We start from the raw sequence: 13,037 nt of genomic DNA on the forward strand, positions 1-13,037 counted from the left end.
ACCAACATCAGGAGAGATCCAGAGCCAGAGCTACACCATCATCAAGGTACTGCTCGAGGATCCCATCCTTAAAAATTCCACCACCACACCCACATACTATCCAACAAACACCAACTAAAAGGGTATCCTCAACCCCCAACCCCCACACCCCCCACCACTCCTCAACAAACCTCTCCCCCTCCGGGCCCAAATTCTAACCCGAGGTACTCAGACCACATGTGTCTGGGCTCCTCATAATCAGGAAGTCTTCCCCCATCTTCAGACTTCAACTGATTCCGGACCCCCCCCTCCAAACCCCCCCTACCACCTACCCCACCCCCCTCACCCTAAAACCCAAAACCTCTACCAATCGTCTCCACACGAGACCTCCCCCCCCCCTCCCCCCTCAAAAATTTTACCTCACCCCCCCTGGGTCTAACTTCTGAACCAAGGGACCTAGACCCCTAGTGTTTGGGCTCCCCTTCATCAGGAGACCAAGCCCCATCCTTTGGCCCCAACAGTTTCCAGTTTCCCCCCCCACCCCCCCGAACCACTTACCTCACCCCCCTCACCATAAAATCCAAAACCCCCACCAATCGTCTCCACACGAGACCTCCCCCCCCCCCCCTCCCCCCTCAAAAATTTTACCTCACCCCCCCTGGGCCTAACTCCTGAACCGAGGGACCTAGACCCCCCGTGTTTGGGCTCCTCTTCATCAGGAAACCAAGCCCCATCCTTTGGCTCCAACAGTTTCCAGTTTCCCCCCCCTCACCCTTGAGTGACCTACCTCACCCCCCTCACCCTTAAATCCAAAACCCCCACCAATCGTCTCCACACGAGACCTCCCCCCCCCTCCCCCCTCAAAAATTTACCTCACCCCCCCTGTGTCTAACTTCTGAACCAAGGGTCCTAGACCCCCCGAGTTTGGGCTCCCCTTCTTCAGGAAGTCAAGCTCTATCTTTTGACTCCAACAGATTTTAGATACCTCCCACCCCCTCCCCAAAAAACCCAAAAAACCTCCCAACTCCTAACCGAGGGATTTAAACCCCCCGTGTTTGGATTCCCTTAACTCAGGAAGCCGAGCTCTATCCTCAGGCCTCTTCAGTTTCCCCCTCCTACCCAAACCAACACCCCTCCTAAAGGCCAAACCTGAACTAAGGTCCTAACATCACCTTCTTCTTGGGTTATTGATACAGGATTCCAAAGACCACCTCTTTGGTTCCTTAGATATCCTAACATCCAACCCTCTTAGACCTTAGTTTCCACCGCCGCCCCCTTCCCCCAATCCCATAACCCCCACCCCCCGAAGTTCCCACCCTTATTCCCTCCCTTAGCCAAACAACCCCTTTTACCTTTTTTCCCCCTCGGGCATACCTCGCAACAGGAGATCTATACCCGAGGAAGGAACAAACCTATCAGACAACACAAAGTCAGACCATCGACAACACGCCACCTGCGTACTCCTCTACTGACTAAATAAAACCAACATCAACTACAAACACAATATGTCTTCGACATCAAAATCGGCCAACACATACGTCGTCAAGGACGTCAAAGAAAAGGCCAACCCACCCAAGACCAAAAAGGGCCCAAGCTCCCAAAAGGCAGCACCCACATCAGCCGCCCCCAAAACCTACACTCGCTCACTGAGGGAGAAGGTGCTTGCCAAAAGCGCTCAGGCTGTCTCCGTGAGCTCAATGTCTCATGAAGAGAGCGAGACACTAGAGGCAGTCATCGAGAGAGTGGAAGCCCTACACCCATTAGAGACACAGATGGGACCACAAGAGAAGGTCGAGATGTGGAAACAAGGAGAAGAAGACCTACCACCAAGACCCATACAGTCGGAAGACGAAGAGGGTTCTATGGTCTCCGCATCCGACTCCATTCTCTCAGACGTCTCCAAACTAAGCGGGCACCTGCGATCCGGCAGAAAAAGCCTCCTCCTCACCACCTGCAGAGGCACCGGCATCGAGATGGACGCCGCCAACAAAGCAGCCAACACCATGCTGTTAAAAGGGAAGGAAGCCTTAGAGCAGGCTGGTAACATGAAGAAGGAGTGCAAACTTATAGCACTGGACTCCCTTCAATCCCTATATGAGACAGTGCTCTCACTATCTGACTCCAGGTCAAGACACAAATACAACCTGGAGAAAGAGAGATCGCGCCACGCACAAGAGCTGGTGCGCATCGAGAGGGCCCACAGCAGGGAGATTACCAAGCTTACCGAGGCACTGCTCCAAACCCGACAACAGGTGGAGGACACTCACAAGGAGGCAAAAGACATAAGGCAGTGGCTAGAGTTCGAAACAGTCGAACCGCACAGACACATTGCCGAACTGTCCAAAGCCACCAAGGAGCTGGACTCAAAATTCAACAAACTGACTGACACAGTACAAACGTACTGTAAAAACGACACCACTGGCGCCCAGCTGGAGCCCCTCAGCAGCAAGCTTCGAGGCATAGAAGCTAACATGAAACAAGTCCAAGAACAGCTGGACGAGCTGAGGAGGGCCACAAACAAAATCGAGGAGAAAACCTCGACAGTCGGCCAAACACTGCTACAACATCTAAGCAGGGAACCAACACAGGCACCACCAAATCACCCACAACTTGAGGAGGAACTCAAGTCCCTCTCCAATAAACTAGAGGACTTGTCAACAAAAATCACCCTCGCCCACAACACTCCTATAGCACCACCAAGAGTGGAAATCGGCGAACACCTCAAGCCGATCACCGAGAGGCTGAAATCAGTGTCCTCGGACCTCAAGACCCTCAAGGAGCAAAAGGAGAAGGAGGCACCACCACCCAGCATCAGCCTAGGAGCAGAGATGGCACTGGCGGAGATGATGAAGACACAGGCAAGCGCAAAACCTACATACGCGCAAGCCGCAGCTAAAAAGCCACCAACCCCACCAAGGAGGCCAAACCACAGTCTCATAATCTCGTCAGCTGACAAAACCCACACCAGCGAGACAATAGTCAAGACACTTCGCTCGGTAATCTGCCCTAAAACCACTGGAGCAAGAGTGGACAGGGTGAAAAAAGTAAAAAACCAAAAGGTTATTTTGACCTGCAACAACAAGGAGGATCTGGCTAAAATAAAGTCGAAGATCGACAAAAGCCAAACACTTAAGTCGGAGGAAGCCAGGACCAACAACCCCCTCGTCATCATCAGGGATGTCATGGCCTACCACACAGACTCCGAACTAGTGGAGCACATCCTGGCTCAAAATCGCCAGATTCTCGAGGGAGTCGAGGTAAAGGAGCGCATCATCAAGGTGCGCTACAGGAAGAGGGCCCGAAACGCCCTGGAGTGCCACCCAGTGCTGGAAGTCTCCCCCCCCCTTCACAAAAACATCTTAGAGGCGGGAAAACTCTACATTGACCTCCAAAGGAGACCAGTGGCTGACCAGTCCCCTTTGGTACAGTGTACCAAATGCCTGGGATTCGGGCACACAAAAACACTGTGCCAGGAAAAGGAGGGGCACTGCAGCTACTGCGGCCTTAACCACACATGGGATGCGTGCCCAGCCAAGAAAGAGGGCAAACCTCCTTCCTGCAGAAACTGCACCCGCACCAACAAATCAGCAGACCACCAGCAAAAACTTGACACTGCACACATAGCCTTCAGCAGTGAATGCGCAGAAAGGGTTAAATGGGACGCCATAGCGCGCTCCAAAATATCCTACCTTTGCTAAGGTGGCCCCAACCTCACCCACTCCATCAGTGGACACATCCACTAAAATCAAAATCATCCAAGCCAACCTCCAACGGTCACAACTGGCAACTGCCGAGCTGCTACAAGTGGCACAGGATCGGGGAATCTCGATAGCCCTAGTACAGGAACCCTACGTAGGTAGTACAGGCATCCTAAAACAACACCCAGGCACAAGAGTCATCCAGTGCACCCTGAACCGCAGAAAACCAAACAAAGCAGCAGTCATCGTCTTCGGCGACAACCTGGAGGTTATTCATGACCCCCAACTAGTCACTGAGACGGAAGCGGCAGTTTTGATCGTGGCAGGAACACTCAAGCTTGGAATAATCTCACTATATTATGAGGGAGACCAAGAAATTGAGCCCTACATCAACCGCACCAAAAGCCTTATAGGCAAACTTAAAACAACACACAACATCGTCGCGGGAGATGTCAACGCCTGGAGTCACTGGTGGGGAAGCTCTTCTGAAGACCCAAGAGGAGCAGCCTACAGTTCATTCCTTGACCAGATGGACCTACACATCCTGAACACAGGAGACACACCAACCTTCGAAACCAACAGGAGAGGCAGACTCTACACCAGCATAGTCGACGTGACAGCCTGTAGCCAGCCACTCCTAGGCAAAATAGAAGATTGGAGAGTCAATAGAAGTCTCACAACTTCAGACCACAACGCCATCACCTTCACACTGCGAGTAGAGGGGACCCTTAAACCCTTAACCCCTCAAACAACTCGCATCTACAACACCAAGAAGGCAAATTGGTCAGACTTCACACTCCAACTCAAAACCAGCCTGGCGGAGAAAAACATCACTCCACAAACAATTGAAGGCATCATCACACCATCATCTCTTGAGTCCATACTGGAATCCTACATCACAACCATCAAAGACACTTGTGATAAAACAATACCAAAAGTAGGATCCAACAAAAGGAACCCAACACCACCGTGGTGGACACAGTCTCTGGGACAACTTAAACAAGAAGTCCTCAGGAAAAAGAGACGCATCCGCAACGCGGCACCCATCAGGCGACAGCACGTCATCGACGAGTACCAGTGCGCCAAAAACATCTACAAAACCAAAGCCGAAGAGGCACAAACTTCCAGTTGGAAGGAATTCTGTAAGTCACAGGAGAAAGAGAGCATGTGGGACGGCATCTACAGAGTCATCAGGAAAACCGCGAGGCGTCAGGACGACACCCTCCTCCGGAACACCGAAGGAGAAACACTCAGCCCGGAAGACTCCGCGGAACTCCTTGGTAAAACATTCTACCCAGATGACACCACAAACACCGACTCCCCATACCACACTCAACTCCGAGCAATCACCAGCAGCAACCAACACCGGGAAACCTCCCACAACATACCAGATGATCCGCCATTCACAATGGCGGAACTGGACACTGTGCTTTCTACACTAAACCCAAAGAAAGCCCCTGGTCCAGATGGCCTCACAGCCGACATCTGCACAGCAGCCATCACATGCGGTAAGGAACTGTTCTTGGCGATAGCAAACAAGTGCTTGTCGCTAGAATACTTCCCAATCCCGTGGAAAAAGGCCCACGTAATCATCCTTAGGAAACCCGGCAAGGAAGACTACACCCACCCAAAGTCCTACAGACCCATAGGCCTCCTAGCAGTTTTCGGCAAAATTGTCGAGAAACTCATGATAAGGAGAACCCTATGGCACATCCAACCAACACTCAACAACAACCAGTATGGTTTCATGCCCGGGCGCGGGACAGAGGACGCCCTCTACAACCTAGTGGATCACATCAGAGAGGAAATCAAGCAAAAGAAGATAGTACTCCTAATCTCACTGGACATAGAAGGGGCGTTCGACAACGCGTGGTGGCCAGCACTTAAACACCAACTGGGAAGGAAGAAGTGCCCAAACAACATATACAACATGATCGGCTCTTATCTACAAGACCGAAAAATCACAGTCAACTATGCTAGGGCAACCTACACAAAAGGCACCACCAAGGGATGTGTCCAAGGCTCCATCGGAGGACCCACATTCTGGAACATCATCCTGGACTCGCTACTCCACCAACTCACCAGCGAGGGTACCTACTGCCAAGCATTTGCTGACGACGTGGTCCTACTATTCTCAGACCACTCCTCAACCACCATCCAACATCAAGCAAACCAAACCCTGCAATCAGTAGTGGAATGGGGTCAACAAAACAAACTTCACTTCGCCGCGCACAAGACCAGCGCCATGGTTCTAACCAAGAAGCTCAAGTTTGACCCCCCCCAAATCTACATGTCAGGTAAGGCCATCAGCTTAGTGGAAGAGGTCAAAATTCTAGGTCTCACCATCAACCGCCCCCTAACCTTCACCACACATGTAGCCGCCACTTGTAAAAAAGCGGCGGACATCTACAAACAACTAGCGTGTGCAGCAAAGGTAACCTGGGGCCTCAACAGCGAGATCATCAGGACCATCTACATCGCGGTCATAGAGCCGATCATCCTGTACGCCTCAAGCGTATGGGCTCCGGCAACTGAGCTCAACAAGGTACAAGATACCCTCAACTCCATCCAAAGAGGCTTTGCCCTCAAAATCTGCAAGGCCTACAGGACAGTGTCACTGACATCAGCCCTCGCCCTAACAGGAATCCTACCTATAGATCTTAGGATCCAAGAGGCAGCCAGCTTCTACAAAACCAAAAAGGGTCTTAGCCAAGACTACATACCACCGGGAAAGGAGCTGGAACATGGGACCGGCAATCTTCGCCCACTCCACCCATCCAAACTTCCACCAATTAAGTTTGAGCTCCTGGAGGACATGGAACCCCACACCATCACCACCCACCAAATCACCGGCCCTCAAATCTACACCGACGGCAGCAAAATTGAGGGAAAAACCGGAGCAGCCCTAACATGGTGGGAAAAAGGTAAAGAAACCCATAACTCCATTTTCAGTCTTGGCTGCTTCTGCACCGTGTTCCAGGCCGAACTATTCGCCCTTCACAAGGCAATAGAAATGGCAAATACCAGCAAGGAGCCAGTGGTGAACGTCCTGAGCGACTCCAGATCATCACTGGAGCTGCTACAATCATCAACCACCACCAGCACCCTAGCTACCACCATCAAACAACACATAGCAGAGGCAACAGCCGAAGGGAGAGCAATCAGGCTCTTCTGGCTAAGGGCCCATGCTGGCACTCCAGGTAACGAGAGAGCAGACGAGCTAGCAAAGCTAGGAGCTCTGTCCAAAAACCAACATACACAACCAGTGGATTATGACAAAGTCCCACTGTCCTTCGCCAGGAGGAAAATCCGAGAGGAATCCGTCCGGAAATGGCAGGACAGATACAACTCATCAACCACAGGAGCTACCACAAAAAGGTTTCTTCCAGAGGTCAACACAGCCTACCGGTTCAACAGGGAAACACCAATAACACCAATCCACGTGCAAGCCTTCACAGGCCACGGCGGCATAGCGGAGTACCTACACCGGTTTAAACTAAAATCGAGCCCAGACTGCGAATGCGAAGAGGGAGCAATAGAGACAGTATGGCATATCATACTAGAATGTCCACGCTTCCTAGCACATCGCACTGAGCTCGAGATTAAACTCGGCATCAAATTAACATCTACAAACCTCCCATCACTTCTTCACCAGAAGGAAACAGGAAGACCCTTTTTGGACTACATCGAGAAGATCTTCAAGGTAGCCCACAGGAGGAACAGTAGTGAGGAAGGAGGCGCATCGTCGCACCCCACACTAAACTCTCAACCACCACCACTACAGGTCACGGAGTTACCACCAACCTCCAACCTTCAAACTAATTTAACAACATCCATAACCAAACTGCTGAGAGAGGGACAACCGGGAGCCCCCGGCCTGAGAACCAGGAATGTGGTACTCTTCATGAACACCAATTATGAGCGTCTGGGGATAGGCTTCTGCTACTCCTCAGGCCCCAACAGAGTCGCCATATCACCTGGGGTAGCCCTACAACTAAAAGGCAGCACCACTAAAACTACCATCAAAAGGAAAAGGTTCGACGCCCTAGGAGAACTGGAAGTCGCGGGTCTACACACAAGAGTAGCCCGCACCAACAACAAAACCATCCTGCTATTCGACAGAATAGCAGACATCACCCAGTTCACCCAAGCGTGTCAGCTGCTACTAACAATAGCTCAAACCAGTGACCCAACCACCAACACACCGCGCATCATCAGCGTGGACTCGATGGTCATTGGCTTTGACAGAGGACAGGCAGCGGAGTACCTTGGCTGTGTAGAGGCCTCCAAACACCACGAGGTCGTGGTCTACGAAGGTAGGGGACAAAACCTCAACTTTCTCAAGACCAACACACAGCAATCTGCACCAACACCTCCATCACCACAACAACCAACAGCTTCATCTCCAGAGCTCAGCGGCTCGGAGATACTTCAGCAGAAGCTGGAAAAGAGCTTAGCAGCAACAAAACCCTCCATCAAAACAACAACTCCCATACCAACCTACCTTAAATTCCTCCCAGCAACACTGGGAGCAGCCCTCTATAGAGCACCACAGGCCCTCCGCCAAAAATTACTCCCAGGAAGACCTTCTATCTCGTCTTACAACAACACTAATCAAAACCCCCATCATCCCATTCCACAACCAATCAACCAATCAACAGCCCCCACCAACATCAGGACCAGGGCACAAATGGGACAAATCCAGGCGCCAAGACTCATAAAGGTCGTCAACAAAGTGGACCACATGGTCAACTCCTTCATCGAGTATGTGGCCATCCTTCAAGCCACAAAAACCCTCAAAACAGCAGCTTGCAAAAAAATACTGGAACTACCCCAGTACAAAAGCGAGCAGCTGGTGAAGGACATGCTCGAGGAACATGAGGCCACCATCTACAATAATGACACCCACCAAGTCATACAAGGAGTCCCTATGACCCAACACATGGCAGCATACAACGCCACAGCGGGCATAGTCTTCTTAGACGAAATTGAGTCTAGGCAAGGCACAACATCCTACCAAACCCCACCCGAGGACCCCATCGTGGTAACAACCAAAGATACAAAGATCTGGCTCGAGGATAGGATCCTGGAGAAAGCCAGCTCTTTAACACAGGAGGATCCATACAACAACTGGGAACTACCAACCATCACTTGGGTCAACGGAGTTCCAGGGTGCGGTAAAACCACCTGGATCATCAACAATTTCAACCATCAAACAGACATCATCACCACCACAACAACAGAGTCAAAAAATGAGTTGAGGGAGAGGATTAGTCAACGGCAAGGAGCAGAGGCAGCGGAGAGGATTCGCACAATGGCCTCCATTCTCGCGAATGGAGTAAAGGACCAGGACCGGAGCAGTTGCAGCCGCATCATAGTTGATGAGGCTCTAATGAACCACTTCGGCTCAATCATCATGGTCGTGCGCCAACTCAAAGCCACCCAATTACTACTCATCGGGGACATCAACCAACTTCCCTACATCGACCGTGACAACCTCTTCAAACTACATTACTACAGACCATATCATCTAACACCTATCACAAAGGAGCTGCTGTGCACACACAGGTGTCCTGTAGACGTGGCATACGCCATGCAGGAAATCTACACAGGTGTGTACTCCTCAAGTAAGGTCATAAAGTCCTTACACATCTCCAGCTTCAGAGGAGCAGAGATCCCCAAAGACCAACCAAATACTCTCTACCTAACAAACACTCAGGTAGAGAAGGAAACCCTAAAACACCAGGGATATGGTAAGGGTGAGGGATCAAAAGTCCTAACTGTCCATGAGGCTCAAGGACTACAGCAGCCATCTGTCATCATGGTGAGGATGTCTACAAGAGACATTAAAATCTACCAGAGTGTCCCACATGCAGTGGTGGCGCTCTCAAGGCACACCAAATCACTCGTATACTACACCGACGGGGCAGACGACGCACTCAGTACTCTCATGAAGAAAGCCATCCGGCAGACTCCTACCGAGATTACTGAGTACAACACCAAAATGGCCATCTTAAACAGGGATAATAATATCATCTCCCAGTTAATTAACAAAATTGGACCACATCAACAAACAAATCAATAAATTAAGGGGGAACCAAGAACCCCCAAAATCACTACAAAGTGCAGTCCACCAGCACTGTCAGTAGAGGATAAACACTACAAATATTTCAATCTCTTCAACAAAATAAATCAAAAAAAGGCATGGACCACGCGTCCATGGTGTTTCATTTATTTCCCAAAAAAAAAAAAAAAAAAAAAAAAAAAAAAAAAAAAAAAACCTAACCTAACCTAACCTAACCTAACCTAACCTAACCTAACCTAACCTAACCTAACCTAACCTAACCTAACCTAACCTAACCTAACCTAACCTAACCTAACCTAACCTAACCTAACCTAACCTAACCTAACCTAACCTAACCTAACCTAACCTAACCTAACCTAACCTAACCTAACCTAACCTAACCTAACCTAACCTAACCTAACCTAACCTAACCTAACCTAACCTAACCTAACCTAACCTAACCTAACCTAACCTAACCTAACCTAACCTAACCTAACCTAACCTAACCTAACCTAACCTAACCTAACCTAACCTAACCTAACCTAACCTAACCTAACCTAACCTAACCTAACCTAACCTAACCTAACCTAACCTAACCTAACCTAACCTAACCTAACCTAACCTAACCTAACCTAACCTAACCTAACCTAACCTAACCTAACCTAACCTAACCTAACCTAACCTAACCTAACCTAACCTAACCTAACCTAACCTAACCTAACCTAACCTAACCTAACCTAACCTAACCTAACCTAACCTAACCTAACCTAACCTAACCTAACCTAACCTAACCTAACCTAACCTAACCTAACCTAACCTAACCTAACCTAACCTAACCTAACCTAACCTAACCTAACCTAACCTAACCTAACCTAACCTAACCTAACCTAACCTAACCTAACCTAACCTAACCTAACCTAACCTAACCTAACCTAACCTAACCTAACCTAACCTAACCTAACCTAACCTAACCTAACCTAACCTAACCTAACCTAACCTAACCTAACCTAACCTAACCTAACCTAACCTAACCTAACCTAACCTAACCTAACCTAACCTAACCTAACCTAACCTAACCTAACCTAACCTAACCTAACCTAACCTAACCTAACCTAACCTAACCTAACCTAACCTAACCTAACCTAACCTAACCTAACCTAACCTAACCTAACCTAACCTAACCTAACCTAACCTAACCTAACCTAACCTAACCTAACCTAACCTAACCTAACCTAACCTAACCTAACCTAACCTAACCTAACCTAACCTAACCTAACCTAACCTAACCTAACCTAACCTAACCTAACCTAACCTAACCTAACCTAACCTAACCTAACCTAACCTAACCTAACCTAACCTAACCTAACCTAACCTAACCTAACCTAACCTAACCTAACCTAACCTAACCTAACCTAACCTAACCTAACCTAACCTAACCTAACCTAACCTAACCTAACCTAACCTAACCTAACCTAACCTAACCTAACCTAACCTAACCTAACCTAACCTAACCTAACCTAACCTAACCTAACCTAACCTAACCTAACCTAACCTAACCTAACCTAACCTAACCTAACCTAACCTAACCTAACCTAACCTAACCTAACCTAACCTAACCTAACCTAACCTAACCTAACCTAACCTAACCTAACCTAACCTAACCTAACCTAACCTAACCTAACCTAACCTAACCTAACCTAACCTAACCTAACCTAACCTAACCTAACCTAACCTAACCTAACCTAACCTAACCTAACCTAACCTAACCTAACCTAACCTAACCTAACCTAACCTAACCTAACCTAACCTAACCTAACCTAACCTAACCTAACCTAACCTAACCTAACCTAACCTAACCTAACCTAACCTAACCTAACCTAACCTAACCTAACCTAACCTAACCTAACCTAACCTAACCTAACCTAACCTAACCTAACCTAACCTAACCTAACCTAACCTAACCTAACCTAACCTAACCTAACCTAACCTAACCTAACCTAACCTAACCTAACCTAACCTAACCTAACCTAACCTAACCTAACCTAACCTAACCTAACCTAACCTAACCTAACCTAACCTAACCTAACCTAACCTAACCTAACCTAACCTAACCTAACCTAACCTAACCTAACCTAACCTAACCTAACCTAACCTAACCTAACCTAACCTAACCTAACCTAACCTAACCTAACCTAACCTAACCTAACCTAACCTAACCTAACCTAACCTAACCTAACCTAACCTAACCTAACCTAACCTAACCTAACCTAACCTAACCTAACCTAACCTAACCTAACCTAACCTAACCTAACCTAACCTAACCTAACCTAACCTAACCTAACCTAACCTAACCTAACCTAACCTAACCTAACCTAACCTAACCTAACCTAACCTAACCTAACCTAACCTAACCTAACCTAACCTAACCTAACCTAACCTAACCTAACCTAACCTAACCTAACCTAACCTAACCTAACCTAACCTAACCTAACCTAACCTAACCTAACCTAACCTAACCTAACCTAACCTAACCTAACCTAACCTAACCTAACCTAACCTAACCTAACCTAACCTAACCTAACCTAACCTAACCTAACCTAACCTAACCTAACCTAACCTAACCTAACCTAACCTAACCTAACCTAACCTAACCTAACCTAACCTAACCTAACCTAACCTAACCTAACCTAACCTAACCTAACCTAACCTAACCTAACCTAACCTAACCTAACCTAACCTAACCTAACCTAACCTAACCTAACCTAACCTAACCTAACCTAACCTAACCTAACCTAACCTAACCTAACCTAACCTAACCTAACCTAACCTAACCTAACCTAACCTAACCTAACCTAACCTAACCTAACCTAACCTAACCTAACCTAACCTAACCTAACCTAACCTAACCTAACCTAACCTAACCTAACCTAACCTAACCTAACCTAACCTAACCTAACCTAACCTAACCTAACCTAACCTAACCTAACCTAACCTAACCTAACCTAACCTAACCTAACCTAACCTAACCTAACCTAACCTAACCTAACCTAACCTAACCTAACCTAACCTAACCTAACCTAACCTAACCTAACCTAACCTAACCTAACCTAACCTAACCTAACCTAACCTAACCTAACCTAACCTAACCTAACCTAACCTAACCTAACCTAACCTAACCTAACCTAACCTAACCTAACCTAACCTAACCTAACCTAACCTAACCTAACCTAACCTAACCTAACCTAACCTAACCTAACCTAACCTAACCTAACCTAACCTAACCTAACCTAACCTAA

The 13,037-nt window shown here is 48.1% G+C and overlaps 1 protein-coding gene across 1 annotated transcript; it reads left to right on the forward strand.

The window, feature by feature from the left end:
• The first annotated feature begins 1,484 nt into the window (after positions 1-1,484).
• Positions 1,485-9,915, forward strand: LOC142976262 (uncharacterized). The gene is made up of 2 exons (XM_076119550.1): positions 1,485-3,401; positions 3,649-9,915. The coding sequence occupies exons 1-2, from the start codon at positions 1,485-1,487 to the stop codon at positions 9,760-9,762; spliced, it is 8,031 nt and encodes a 2,676-aa protein (XP_075975665.1). The 3' UTR covers positions 9,763-9,915.
• Positions 9,916-13,037: the final 3,122 nt, after the last annotated feature.

Source organism: Anticarsia gemmatalis, chromosome 10, assembly GCF_050436995.1.
Source record: "Anticarsia gemmatalis isolate Benzon Research Colony breed Stoneville strain chromosome 10, ilAntGemm2 primary, whole genome shotgun sequence".
In the NCBI taxonomy this organism is placed as follows: Eukaryota; Metazoa; Arthropoda; class Insecta; order Lepidoptera; family Erebidae; genus Anticarsia; species Anticarsia gemmatalis.